General features: G+C 65.7%; 3 protein-coding genes across 3 annotated transcripts; 2 read left to right on the top strand and 1 right to left on the bottom strand.

Moving 5' to 3' along the window:
- Positions 1 to 492: 492 nt before the first annotated feature.
- Positions 493 to 4273, top strand: ICMT (isoprenylcysteine carboxyl methyltransferase). Its single transcript, XM_054175928.1, has 5 exons — positions 493 to 739; positions 1017 to 1105; positions 1184 to 1353; positions 2073 to 2290; positions 2946 to 4273. Exons 1-5 carry the CDS (start codon positions 518 to 520, stop codon positions 3126 to 3128), a joined length of 882 nt encoding a protein of 293 aa, XP_054031903.1. The 5' UTR covers positions 493 to 517; the 3' UTR covers positions 3129 to 4273.
- A 753-nt stretch (positions 4274 to 5026) lies between these two features.
- RNF207 (ring finger protein 207) lies at positions 5027 to 9987 on the bottom strand. Its single transcript, XM_054175785.1, has 17 exons — positions 9837 to 9987; positions 9228 to 9418; positions 8864 to 8996; positions 8639 to 8783; positions 8469 to 8550; positions 8325 to 8400; positions 7965 to 8242; positions 7779 to 7851; positions 7638 to 7706; positions 7458 to 7526; positions 7266 to 7387; positions 6159 to 6348; positions 5872 to 6057; positions 5733 to 5784; positions 5522 to 5639; positions 5380 to 5451; positions 5027 to 5307 (listed from the first exon to the last, which is right to left on the bottom strand). Exons 2-17 carry the CDS (start codon positions 9416 to 9418, stop codon positions 5145 to 5147), a joined length of 2019 nt encoding a protein of 672 aa, XP_054031760.1. The 5' UTR covers positions 9837 to 9987; the 3' UTR covers positions 5027 to 5144.
- An 827-nt stretch (positions 9988 to 10814) lies between these two features.
- Positions 10815 to 13300, top strand: RPL22 (ribosomal protein L22). The gene is made up of 4 exons (XM_054175818.1): positions 10815 to 10929; positions 11335 to 11439; positions 12041 to 12165; positions 13084 to 13300. The coding sequence occupies exons 1-4, from the start codon at positions 10918 to 10920 to the stop codon at positions 13226 to 13228; spliced, it is 387 nt and encodes a 128-aa protein (XP_054031793.1). The 5' UTR covers positions 10815 to 10917; the 3' UTR covers positions 13229 to 13300.
- The last annotated feature ends 94 nt before the right edge of the window (positions 13301 to 13394 follow it).

Here is a 13394-nt window from a genome sequence, read left to right as displayed (position 1 = left end):
AGGAGCTTGCTTACAACGCATCCTGCTTCCCCGCTCCTGCCTCTGCCCTGCGTCCTCCCGGGGCGGCACAGGGGGCTCCTGGCCTTGGTTTTGAGCAGCTCTGCCTCTTTCAAGGGGAATCCCCGAGCGGCTCCGGGGCTGGGGGCAGACGGAGCAGCACCGCCGGCCGGGTTCCCCGTTCCCTCCGTGCCCAGCGAGGCACACAAACCAACCGTACCCCCGGAGGGAAGGAAAGGAAGGAAACCCCGGCACTTTTGCATGGCTTTATTGCACCACGGAGCCGGCGGCAACCGGGGAGGGGGCGGCGACCCCGTGGTTACAGCCGGGCCCGGATCGGCATCCCGGAGAGCCTGCCCGGCCGTTCCGGTTTGCAGCGTCAAACGCACGAACCGGAACCGGTGCCGGGGACACCGGGAGCTCGACCCTCGCGAGACCCGCGGCCCGCGCTGCGCACCTGCGCGGGGCGGGGCTCTCGCCGCCGTTTCCCGGGCGACGTGGGCGGGGCGGTGCCGCCATAATGGCGGCGGCGGCGGCGGGTCCGCGGCGGCTGGGCCGGGAGGCGCGCGCCAGCCTGGCCGCCTTCCTGCTGGGCGCCTCGGTGGCGGCGCTGCCGCTGGCGCTGGGCTCCCCGGCCGCGCTGCTGGCCGCCCCGGGGCTGCGCGGCCGCCTGGCGCTCGCCGTGCACGTGGCGGCCGTGAACGCGGCGCTGCTGCTGCTCTACCCGCGGCCGCTCTACAAGGTACGGGGGGAGGCCCCGGGGCAGCGCGCCCGGGGCTCGGGGGGGCGGGGGCAGCCCGCGGGGGGGCGGCGGTCGGGGGACACCGGGCCCGGGGGAAGGCGGTGAGCGCGGCAGTGGAGGAACGCCTGTCCCGGGGCAAGATCCGGCGGGGCCCGGGCCGGGGGAGTGCCGGGCGTGGTCCCTGGGACTGTGAGAGGGCTCCGGGAGCGGCGCTCGGTTCGGTTTGGGAGAGCGCCCGGGGCAGCCGCAGCCTTCTCTCCCGTCCCTCTGCTTGCAGATCGCCGTCCGGGCCTGCTTCCTGGGCTTCGCCTTCGGCTGCGGGCTGCTGCTCAGCGCCGGCCGCTCCGCCTGGCGACACTTCGGCTGGTAAGGGCAGGGCCGGGAGCGGGTGGCTGCGGGGCCCCCTGGCCCTGCCAACCCGCCCTGCTGCCCCCCCCGCCGCAGGTACATGTGCTCCCTCTCCCTCTTCCACTACTCGGAGTATCTGGTGACAGCCATCAACAACCCGCGCAGCCTCTCGCTGGACTCCTTCCTGCTCAACCACAGCTTCGAGTACAACCTGGCTGCCCTCTCTTCCTGGGTGGAGTTCACGCTGGAGAAGCTGCTCTTCCCAGGTGGGCCCCGTTGTCCCCCCTTGCTGTGCCCCTTCCCACCTGCTGTCCCCTGGCTCTGCCTAGCTGCACGTGGCTTGCCCCAGGCCCACCTGCCTGGCAGCAGAGCCTTGGTAACCCTGGCTGAGCCACCCTGGCTGAGCCGCCCCAGCAGCAGCAGAGGAGGCTTTGACGTGGCCTTAATCCCCCTGCAAGCAAAGCTGCTCAGCTCTGGCCTGGAGAGGTGGGGCAGCACCTCCCGGACACGCTGAACTTCTCTGCCTCATGCCAGCTCCTCAGCCCTTCTCTCCCTGCTCCTTTTGTGCAGTTCTGGTGGTACCCAGGCCGATGCTTTGGTTACATCTGGGTGTTTTCACCCAGAATAAAGTCAGATCAGCAAGAGCTGTTTGCAGACCTGAGGTGCTTCTGGATTGGTGGCAGAAGGAAGGTTTCCTCCTTCCTGGCTCTGCAAGGGCAGGCTGGGCTGTGGGGCTCCCTGTGCTGGTCCCCGTGCCGGTCTCTGTGCCGCCCTGGCTGTGCTCTGCCAGCTTTGCCCTAAGCCACAAAGCTGGGTTCCTGTGAGGCAATCCCTCACGAGGACAGCCAGGCGCTGGGGGGGTGGACTCGGCGGCAAGGGGACACTCTGCCTGCCCGGTGGCACATGGAGTGCTGGCTGTATCGTGGGGGGGAGAAGCCCCCCCTAATCCCCTGCTTTTGTGAGCCTGCTGTGACCTCTCTTGCAGAGCTGAAGCAGATCACCTGGCTGAGCACGGTGGGGCTGCTGATGGTGATCTTTGGGGACTGCCTGAGGAAGGCAGCCATGCTGACTGCTGGCTCCAACTTCAACCACATCGTGCAGAACGAGAAGTCAGACACTCACACGCTGGTGACCACTGGCGTCTATGGGTGGTTCCGGCACCCCTCCTACGTGGGCTGGTTCTACTGGAGCATTGGCACACAGGTATGGTGCCCAACCTGCTCAGCTGCTCTTAGCTTACAGCCCAGCTCTCAGTGCTGCCTCGCACCCACACCAGGGTGCCGGCCACCAGCTGTCGGCAGCAGGGCTCACCCAGGTGTGGATGTGACCCCTCTGGCCTCCCACTGGCACGTGAGGTGTCAGGAAACCTCACACAACCTCTGGGAAGACCACAGCAGCCCCAGCACCTCGGCTGCCTGTGAGGAAGGAGTGTGAGTGGAGGGGGCAGGCTTCGAGCCAGAGCACCCTGGGAAGCCTGCAGTTGATCTCCTGCCAGCCTGAAGCTGGTGTGCAGAGTGCCCTTGCATCCCATGGCCAAAACCCCTCCTGTCAGCAGCTGGACTCAGCTGTGCTGTGCTAAATACTCATCCTGTGCCAGGTGGCAAAGCAAACTCTCTCGAAGTGCCCAGAGCCCTGGCCAGAGTAAACTGGGAGTCAGCTGTGGTTGAGCAGTAACTCAGCACTGCCTTAGCTGCACTCTTCCTGTGGTTGGTGTCTGGCTTTGTTTCTCTGGAGACAGACCCTGAAGGGCTGCACAGGGAGCATTTAGCCCTTGGGTGAAGGGTGGTGAGCCTGGGGAGGGGGCAGCCTGGGTCTCTCTGAGGGCCTGGGTACACCAACTGCTGGTGGCTGTCCGCAGGTGCTGCTCTGCAACCCCATCTGCGTGGTGGGCTACGCGCTGGCCTCCTGGCGCTTCTTCAGGGAACGGATCGAGGAGGAGGAGATCACCCTCATCCACTTCTTTGGAGAGGAGTACCTGGAGTACAAAAGGAAGGTGCCCTCCGGCCTCCCTTTCATTAGAGGAGTCAAAGTGGAACTGTAGCCCAGGCGAGCCCCGGACTGGCTGAGCGAACGCCTGGCTCCAGGCGCTGCAGCACAGGGATGCTGCACCAGGATCAGCCTCTTGGTGCTCCCTGGCTGCCCAGCAGGAGCTGGCACAGGGCTGGGTGGCCTGCTGGGGCGCTGGCAGAGCAGAAGCTTGCGTGTCCTGCTCGAGACAAGTCCTTCATTGCACATTCAGGGATCTTCCAGATAACTTAGCCTGTAGCCACCCTAAAGAGAAACGAAGCCTCCTGCCTGCAGCAGCAGATGTGGACTGGATGCCTCTGGGCCCATTCTCCTGGAGAGCTGCTCTGCCCCTGTGCCCACACAGGGAGAGTGCTGGGCAGGGCGCTGCTCTGATGACATCACTTGACTTTAAAGCTCTGTGCCCTCAAGCTGGGCATTGCAGCTTCCACCTCCTTAGGCCCAGTCCTGCATGCTGGCACTCGGGCAGCTCACAGGAGCAGGCCTCGGGGGCAGGGGCCGCCAGCCTTTGGTGTGCTGGAGTGCCAGCACTGTGGCATGGATCAGTTGTGCCCCAGGACAGGAGGGCTCCCTACTTGCCTCCAGCACTGCTGTGAAGAGCAGCAGGAGAGCTGAGCCCTGCTCCCTCCTGCAGCTGCTGCTAAGGAGTTGCTGTTTCAGCTGCTGCCTTCCCAAGCCTCCCCTCTGCCACTGCTCTTCCTTCTTCCTGCTTCCAAATCTCGCTGCTTCCTACCCTGCCAGGCTGCCTCCATCCTGAGGATCCCAGGATTTTGGGTTGGGGAAGAACTGGGCTTGCCAAGGCCCTTAGCGCTCAAGATCCCTGCCTGCTCCTAGAGGCAAGCGTGGGGATGTCAGCGTGGCCAGGAGATGCCCCCAGGGAAACCCTCCCCAGCAGGGGACAGGTCTGGCTGATGCTGTTTTAAACCTTACTACTTTGGAAATGGTTCCTGCCCAGGCTGTGTGGTATAACTTACTCTGTCGTTCTATACCAAAGAGGTTCACTGTTCTGTGGAGTTTTATGTTCTTCTTCCTGGCTGGGAGGGAGGCAAGGTGCTTGTCAGGCCACACTCTGGGCTTGGGGTGGTCCTTGGTGAAGGTGCTGGGTGCAGCTCAGCACAGGGGCACTGGTGGGAGTTGCTCTGGGGTTGGTTTTCTTACATTAGGAGGAGAAAAAAAAAAAAGAAAAAGAAAAAAAGATGACCAACTTCTGCCTGGTGGTCACTGGGAGAGGGCTGGAGGGGCTGGTGGCACCACTGAGGGCATCCTTCCGCTGGCAGCTGCTGGTGGGGTTGCAGTGCAGCACACCCTGCTCCTGCTGCCTGCCTACCAGGTAGTTTGTAAGTGGTTTGCCTGGAGGGGTTAACCTTCCTGCTGTGAACTTGCTCCCCCGCCCCGACTCCCGAACAGCCAAGCACAGCACTTTGTGCCTGGGTTTGATGTGGGCAGGCTCTGCCCAGGCAGGATGAAGGGGGATAAAGGGACAGCTGCTCCGAGGTCTGCAGAGCCTTCTTGTGTCCGAGGCCAGCAGCCTCTTGTCTTCCCCAAATCCTGGGGCTGGAAGCTCAGGGAGGTGATGGGAGCCCCCTGGGCGTGGGGAAGCCCCCTGGGCGTGTGAGAAGCTGGAGGAAGCCATCCCAGCCTGCTGCACTTGGTGAGTGTTTAACCAGGAGCAGAGCCCTGCCTGCCCCTTGGCTCTGCTCAGAGCCTGTGGTGAGCTGCTGGTTCTGCCCTGTGCCAGGGGGGTTGGGTTTATTTCCCTCTCCTTTGGGAGCTGTGGGGTTTGGAGCAGCTGGATGCCCTGAGCCACAGACCCCAGCAGTCGCTTTGCTTGTGCCCTTTATTTCCCCCTCTGCCACAGGAGTGCACAGCAGACATCAAGACAGTGACTTCAAGCCAAGTCACCCCGAGGTGCCTGGCCTGGGCTGCCAGCCTTCACCTCTGGCACAAGGTAGGAGCAGCCAGGTACCAAGCAGGGCACTGCTTTTCCACAGTGAGCACCACGCAGCGCTGTGCCCTGGCTGGGTGCTGGCCTCTATGGTGCTGACTCTTGCTGGGCAGTGTCCTCAGCTCCATGTTCCTGCTGGCCCCTGCAGCAGTCTTTGCTCTTTGGGGAGGGGTCTCCAGGGGTGCTGTCAGGCATGCAGCCATCCCCAGGGCTGGCTGCAGCCCCTTCCTTGCTGCTGGGTGACTTGGCCCTGCTGAAAGGAAGGCACTGGCAGGGTCAGGGGCTGAGGGCGATTTAGCACCTGGCCTTTGCCATCACCTACCTTGGCACTGCCTCGCTGCTGTCACAGGTCCTGAGCAGCATCGGTGCCTGCTCCTCCTTGGGCTCCTGCAGCCTGTGGGGGGAGGGAAGTGAGGCACAGCCACGTTCCCCCCCCAGCCCCAGAGTGACCTCGCATCCCTCACCTGGGCTCCAGGCGCTCCTTGACCCTGGCGATGGAGCGGACGTAGGGCACGATCTGCCTGGTGATTGTGCTCAGGCAGCTGTTCTCCTGCCGCAGCTGCAGCAGGTCGTGGAGCTGGGCTGGGCCAGGAGGGGAGCAGGCTGTGGGCTCTGCTGCCCCCTGCCCGACTGGGCACGAGGGGTTTCAGACAGGGCAGCAGGGGTCACTGGTACCTTCGTAGATCTCCTGCTCATTTGCCACCCGCTGGTACGTCTCCTCCCAGACCTGGGAGGGGCAGAGGGAGCCGGGCAGCGTGCGGTGCTGCAGCAGGCAGGGGCCTGGCAGTGCCAGGGGCTGCCAGCTCGGCCGTACCTCCTCGAAGACACTGCGCATCATTTCCACGGCCGAGTAGTGCGCAGCGATCTGCACGTCCACCTGCAGCGACCTCTGCAGGATCTCGCCCATGGCCTCCGTCCTGACCAGCGAGTGATGCTTGGTGAGGTCGCGGTGCAGCTCCTGCACCTGGTCCTTCAGGGCCTGGATCTCCGTCTGAAGCGCCTGTAGCACCAGGGGACACCACAAGGGGGCACCACGGTGTGTGGGGCGCCCTCCCGGCGCGCTCCCTGCCCGCTCCCTGCCCGCCCCCGGCGCCCTCCTACCCGGTAGGTGCTCTCGTAGCTGCGGCAGTGCTGGGCGAAGGGCGTCTCTTGCCCCTCTGCCAGCAGCACCTTGGTGCTGATGTATCGGTGCAGCGTCGGCTTCCGCACCATGGGCACGCTGGACATCCTCTCGCTGCTGGGGGCAGAGCTAGGCACCATCAGGGTCTTGGAGCATTGGCTGCCAGGGAGCCTGCGTGCAGAGGTGGCAGCAGCGTGCTGCGGAGCAGCGGCAGCAGGGCAGAGGTGGTGGGGCCAGAACCGCGCTGCTGGCTCAGCCCTCTCGCCCCTGTGCTGTGCCCTGGGTGCCAGTCCCAGGTCCCTTCCCTCGCCCCGGCACACAGATCTCTGGACTGAGCCTTACGCCACCCCAAAGCTCAGACTCCCAGGGGCCGTTCCTGTTACCCACAGCTTTGGGAAGAGGCAGGAGCTGAGCTGGGCAAAGGGAATGCCAGGGCTTGCCCCCTCACCACCGGTCTCTCCTGGTGGGCACCTCTTCCCCTGCGGCGTTCCCCCCCCGCCCAAGCCCACAGCCTCCCAGTGCCGCTGTCCCACCGCCATCGGTCCTACCGTGCCGTGCCCAGGGCCAGGAGCCCCCGGAGCTCACTGCCCCACGGCACCGAGTCCAGCCCGGGGCAAGCAGTGGCACCCACGGGGTGGCAGTGCCTGTTTGTCCTCTCAGGCTGGGAGTGCCTGGCAGGGCAGTGCTGCTGTGACATCCAGGCCCCTAAATATATCCAGGGCGAGGAACTGCAGGGCACTTCCCTGGAATTCTGATAAAAATAGTGGTGGGCAAAGAGGCTGCGGCGCCACGGGCAAGCAGGAGCTGGCCCTGGCAGCGAGGGGCAGAGCCCTCCAGAGAGGACAGCGGGGCCCAGGCTGGGGAGCAGGGTGCAGCCTCACCCAGCACCCCACTGCCAGCCCTGCTGCCCCTTTCCCAGAAGCGTGCCTCGAAGCCCTGGTGCCTGTTGCTGCTCAGCACGGCTGCACTCGGAGCTGTTCCCCAGCTGGTGCTGCTGGCAGGCTCAGGGGCAGCGTGGGGGGCAAGCTTGGCATGGTGGGATGCCAATGGGGGGGATATGTAGCCCAGGTGCCATCCTCGTGTCTCACATGCTTGTGCCAGTGATGCCAGGACCGATGCCACCAGCACTGCCAACCAGGGACCGGCGGGGGCTGAGCATCAGCAGGGGCTCCAGGCAGCGGGCAAACTCTGCCCGGTACTCGCTGTTGATCTGGGGGTGAGAGGGAGGTGAGCCAGCAGCTGGTGCTGCCCGTGGGCACCGCGGGCACTGCAGGCTCTACCTTGCTGGTCTGCGCTGGCCGCAGGCGGTGTGGCAGCTTCACAATCCTCTGCAGCCTCTCCATCAGTTGCTGAAAGGCAGGGGCAAGGTGAGGGGAGCCTGGCACCCCCCAGGGCACACTTGCACCCCATAGCACCACAGAGCACGCTCCAGCCCCTGCCATGGTGCTGGCACCACTCACGTAGCCCAGGTCCAGGAACTCAGCTTTGTTGGCAGAGCTCAGGAATGCTGAGCAGGTCACCAGGTGGACCTGTGGGAGGGCAGTATCACTGCTAGCACCCCTCACAGGGCCCTGGCACCCCTGCCCAGGCTGGAGCCCTACCTGCAGGGTGGGCAGCAGGGAGGCGAGGTGGGCAAGCTGCTCCTTGAAAGCCTTCTCCTTCTCCTCGTGCTGACTGCAGCAGAGTGTGGTGTGGCATGGCACAGCCGGGGTTGGGCACTGGGGAGCCATCCAGCCCCAGGGTGCCCTTCAATGCCCTGGGAGGGTGCTTAGCCCCTGGCCCCTCACCTCTGCACAGCTTTCAGCAGAGTCTTCCTCCTCTCGGAGAGCTGCTCCTGCAAACAGCACAGCTGCCCTGTCCTGTCGCCACCCTCTCTCCTCCTGCTGCCCCAGCTCTGCCGTGCCCAGCACTGGGCACTCCTGGGCACGGGGCCCCGCACCTGCATGCGGCCGAAGAGGGAGTTGATGGCTGCCTCCTCCTCGCTGGCGCTGTTGTGCACCTCCTCGATCATGGCCTTCAGCAGCACGATGGCCTCGCGGGTGGAGGTCTGCAGCTCCTTCACCGCCTGCCAGGGGCAGAGGGCTGTGGGCACCGCAGGCAGCACCACACCTCTGCCCCTCCCCCAGAGATTGGCCATCCCTGCCCACCATCACCGCCTGGTCCAGCCGCTGGCAGCCTTGCATGTAGGCAGTCTCGATGTCGATGCAGTGTGCCCGGCTCTCCCTGCAGGCACGGGGTGTCAGGACACGGGTGTCAGGGCAGGGGGCGGGCGTGGGGCCAGGGCTGCTCACCCCTGCATGTCCCTGAAGCAGTTGATGCAGAGCATGGACTTCTTCTCGGTGGAGAACATGATGTAGGGCTCCTCATGCAGCGCTGCAAGGGGCAGCGCTGTCAGGCAGCCTGGCACAGCGCGGGGCAGCCTGGCACAGCGCGGGGCGGCGCAGCGGGGCCCGGCACTCACGGCACTTCTTGTGGATGTCTTTGGTGCGCTTGGAGAGGGAGACGATCTCGTGGCGGGCGAACATCCTGGCACGGTGAGTGTCCTCCCGGCACGGGGCGCAGAGCGGCTGCCCGCAGGTGTTGCAGAAGTACATAGTGTCCATCTCCTGCCAGGGGAGGGGGCAGCTGCTGGTGGGCACGGCCCTGGGAGGCGGGGTGCCCAACCCGCCCTGCTCTCCTCACTCACCGCCTTGGCGCAGCGCCGGTCGCAGTTGGCGCACTGCACCTCCTCCTCGCTGTCGGCTGAGCTGTCCACCAGGAACTGCAGCAGCCGGTCCACAGGGGGCAGCCCTGTGCCCCCCCTCACCACCGAGGGGTGCCTGTGGGTACGGGATGGGAACAGGAGGGGAAGGAGACAAGGAGGGGATGAGGGCAGAAACGGTGCGGAGAAAGGAACGGGAAGAGGATGAAATGGAGAGGAGGGTGGGGATGAGGATGATGTGGGGATGAAGGCAAGGATGGGGACACCCCCCCGGGCAGGCAGGGGCAGACTGGGGACACTTGCTGCGTGCCCTGGTCCCGGCATGCCCCTGGCAGGGCCTGTCCCTTACCCGCAGAGTGGGCAGTGCAGGCGGCCGTCACTGGCACGGCCCCGCAGGCAGCTGGCACAGAAGTTGTGGTAGCAGTCGAGCAGGCAGGGGTGCTGGTAGGGCTCATGGCACAGCAGGCACACCAGCGGGTGGCAGTTGGCCTTCTCCAGCTCCGAGCAGCTCCCCAGCAGGGAGAAGATGCCACCGGCCATCTATGGGGCAGAAAGCAGCCCCTCTGTGCCCACTGCACCCCCTGTTCCCGGGGGGCCTGTGCAGCCCCCCTCATGTCAGTGTGGCCGCCGTGGAAAGGACAAATCTGCCCCTCTGGGGCCCACAAGCTGCTGCCTATTTTTAGGTTGTGAGCTGCGCGGCACGAGGCCCCTGCCCCCTGCCCCCACAGGCTGCATGCCCCCAGGGTTGGGGTGTCCCCTGCAAAGGAGCATCCCCTGCAGCCAAGTGTGCCCCAGGACAGGGGTGAGGGGGTCCTCCTGGGCTGGGTGTCCCCCAGGAGGGAGCATGCCCTGCCCTGGCACATCCCTTAAAAGTGGCATCCCGGCAGTGGAGCTGCTCCACACGCTGGGGGCACGCTGAGGGGCACCCACCCTGCGCAGTGCCGGGCAAGAGCTTTACCTCTGTCAGCCGGGGCTGGGCCGAGCCGAGTCCGGCCGTGCCGCTGCTGGAGTGAGAGCGGCGGCGGCCGGGCCGGGCTGTCCCGTGACGTGGGGCCCCTGGCACCACCGGACGCCTGCCACGCCGCGGCCCAAAAATAGCCCTGGGCTCCTCGGCGTCCTGTGACAGGGACGGCTTTTGTGTGCGGGCACCAGGGGCACCCAGGGGGCACCCGGGGCTGGATACCTGTGTGGCCCGGTGGTGGTCCCCAGAAGGTGAGCGTGCACCCCACGGGCAGCGAGTGGGGTCCAGGAGTGCTCCAGTAGGAAGCACAGCACCCCGGGTGCGGGGACATGGCACCGCACGGGAAGAGAGTCAGCATGGGGTACGGGGGTCACCCCAGGTGCGGGGACATGGCACCGCATGGGAAGAGAGCCAGCATGGGGTACGGGGGTCACCCCAGGTGCGGGGACATGGCACCGCACGGGAAGAGAGTCAGCATGGGGTACGGGGGTCACCCCAGGTGCGGGGACATGGCAGCGCACGGGAAGAGAGCCAGCATGGGGTACGGGGGTCACCCCAGGTGCGGGGACATGGCACCGCATGGGAAGAGAGCCAGCATGGGGTACGGGGGTCACCCCGCGGCAGCAGAGCACCCCGGGTGCGGGGACGGTCCCGAGGGCAGTACCAGGGTGCAAGGACATGCCGTCCGATGAGCAGGGAGGCACCCCGGCGTGCGGGGACACGGCAGCACCCCATGGGAAGCACCCTGTGCTTCGAAGAGGCTCCAGCCCCTCGGTCCCTGCCAGAGCGACCCCTCCCCCCCTGCCCCCCCGCGCCCGCGGCAGCAGCCACACCGGTCCCGACCGCCAGGCCCCGCCCAGCCAGGCAGCACTACTCGCTCGCGGAACAGCCAGCGGCGTGGGTGGGAGGGTGCGGATGTCATCGGTGCTCTCGGCGCTCCTCTGACGCGGCCTGCGCACGCCGTGCGGCCCGGCCCGGCGTGGTCCCGCGCTGTGCGCCTGCGCCCTGCGCCCCCGAGCGAGTTTCCGCGCACGCGCGCGGCGCGGCGCTCCTTTTTTGCCCCTTCGGTGGAGCCGCCATGGCGCCCGTGGTGAGTCTCTGCTGCCGGCGGGTGCTCGGGCCCGCTCCTTCCGCCGTCCCCGCGCCGCTCCGGCCGGGCCTCTGCCTTCCTTCTCGTCCCCGCTTTCCCGGATCATTCGCCTCCGGGCCGGCGTGGACTGCTCCGCGCCTCCGCGTGGGGCTGGGCCCGCGTCTCAGCTTCCCTCGGTCCTAGCCCGCCAGGCGCCGGGCGGGTGGCTCGTGGGGCGAGAGGCTGTGGACGGTCCTTCCCTTTTCCCCCAGACCGGGTCCTGTCCCGGAGCCTTTCCCTTCTCTGCGCCCAGCCCGGAGCCCGGCCCGGTCCCCCCGCCTCCAGCATGGAGCGCGGTCTGGCCCCTTCCCCGAGCACGTTGCTTTGGGTCGATGCCTCATGGCTCTCTGTTTCCCCCCGCTGCAGAAGAAGCCCGCAGCGAAAGGTGGCAAAAAAAAGAAGCAGGTGTTGAAATTCACCCTGGACTGCACCCACCCGGTGGAGGATGGCATCATGGACGCCGCCAACTTTGTGAGTGCGAAGCCTCCCTGCCGCGGGCTGCGCTCCCAGCCGGCAAACACGGCCCTGGCAGCCCCCGCCGCCCCTGCTCGCCCTTCTTGCTCCTCACCTCGGTGCAGCATAAAAGCCTGCAGTGCTGGGACACACCCTGCAGACAAAGGCAGCCTGGGCGGCGCTGGGGGCCAGGAGATGTTCAGTGTTTGCGAGCACTTGGCAGTCAAAGCGCAGGCATTTCCCTGTCTGCTGAGCACTGCCACCGTTCATCCCTGTGTGATGATCTTGAGTGCAGGTTGGATTGCACAGAGCTGTGGCTGAGGTGTCCTCGGAGGAGCCCAACCCAGCCATCACCTCTCTGGCTGTCCCCTCAGGGGGCAGGAAATGTGTCCCTGCCTCACTGACAGAGCCTCACTTAGGTGCAGGGCTGAATTTGGGTTGTCTGTGGTTGGCACCGGCAGGCTCAGAGCCTCCCAGCCTGCAGGGAGGCAGCTTTCCTTCTCTGCCCTGCACGCCATGGCCCTTCTCTCCCTGCCCTGGCTCTAGCAAGCGGCCAGGGGCAGGCAGCGGGCTGGGGGGCGCTGGCAGCCGCGGGTGAGCGGTGGCTTTGTTCTTGCAGGAGCAGTTCCTGCAGGAAAGGATCAAGGTGAACGGCAAAGCAGGGAACCTGGGGGGGGGCGCAGTGACCATCGAGAGGAGCAAGAGCAAGATCACAGTCACGTCAGAGGTCCCGTTCTCAAAGAGGTGAGGGGGGGGGCAGCCCCATGCCCTGCTGGCATTCTTGCTGCCCCAAAGCTGCTGCTGCCGCCCAGGGCTGTGGCTGATCATCGCCAGCCTCAGCTGTCCCTCGCTGGGGAAACGCGGTGTCCAGACAGGAGGTGGGCTGGCAGGAGGGCCTGGGAGCACACAGCTGTCAGGAGGTGTGCCGAGTCCTGGTGATGCTCTGTGCAGTGCCTGCTGTTCCTGAATGATCTTTGAGTCAGAGATGGAGTTGATGTTCCTGCTGGGAGGCTGGTGGGCTTGGTAGGGAAGTGCACACAGCTCAGAGGATGCCAGGTGTGGAGTTCAGGGGCTGATCTGCAGCTGAGCTCTCCCACTCCCCACGTCCTGTGGAGCTTTTGCCCTCCACCTGCTGCTTGGTGCTGCCTGTTTCTCTGGCTTCTGTGAGCAGGATTCTTGGTGTGGCACAGCTGGCCCAGTGAGACAGCCAGAGGTCTACAGTGGGGGGAAGAGGAGAACTGCACTGGGGGCAGTGCCCTGTTTAAAGCACCCCTGTTTTGCCCAGTGAGGTTTCTCTGTGTTGCTGCTGCACTGGGCAGCTGCTGTGTGAGCTGGCAGTGGCCATCTTCATGCCAGCAGAGTTGAAATGGTGGTGTGGAAATGTGGTGGTGTGGTGCAGCCTCAGCACGGGAGGAGTGGGCGAGGACTTCCCAGGCTCCACGTTGTGGCACTGCTGGTGCCCTGCCCCTGGCAATTGTGTGCTCTGGCAGAAGCTTTGGTGGGACAGGCCTGATGGGGCTTGCTCCTTCTGGTTGTGGTGGGGCCCCGTGGGGGCAGGGATGTAGCCCGTGGAAGGGTTTGCTGGGGGCAGGAGAGGGCTCCTGGGGGAACGCTGCAGTTCTGGGGCTGAAAACCCAGTTTCGAGCACACCTCTCCCTGCAGGTACCTGAAGTACCTGACCAAGAAGTACCTGAAGAAGAACAACCTGCGGGACTGGCTGCGTGTGGTGGCCAACAGCAAGGAGAGCTACGAGCTGCGCTACTTCCAGATCAACCAGGACGAGGAGGAGGAGGAGGAGGAGGATTGAGCTGCCCGCCCCCCGCAGCCATTTTGTACAGTTTTGCTTTGCTGGAATAAAGGGAGGGGAGAGTTGTTGATACCCCGCGCTCGGCTGCCGGCTCTGGGGGGACCGGGGGGCTTCGGTGCTCCTCGGGGAGCGCCGGGCCGGGGGCGGGGCCGCGTGGGCCACGTCA

Source organism: Dryobates pubescens, chromosome 33, assembly GCF_014839835.1.
Source record: "Dryobates pubescens isolate bDryPub1 chromosome 33, bDryPub1.pri, whole genome shotgun sequence".
Taxonomy (NCBI): domain Eukaryota; kingdom Metazoa; phylum Chordata; class Aves; order Piciformes; family Picidae; genus Dryobates; species Dryobates pubescens.
This window is presented reverse-complemented; position numbering and strand designations above follow the sequence as displayed.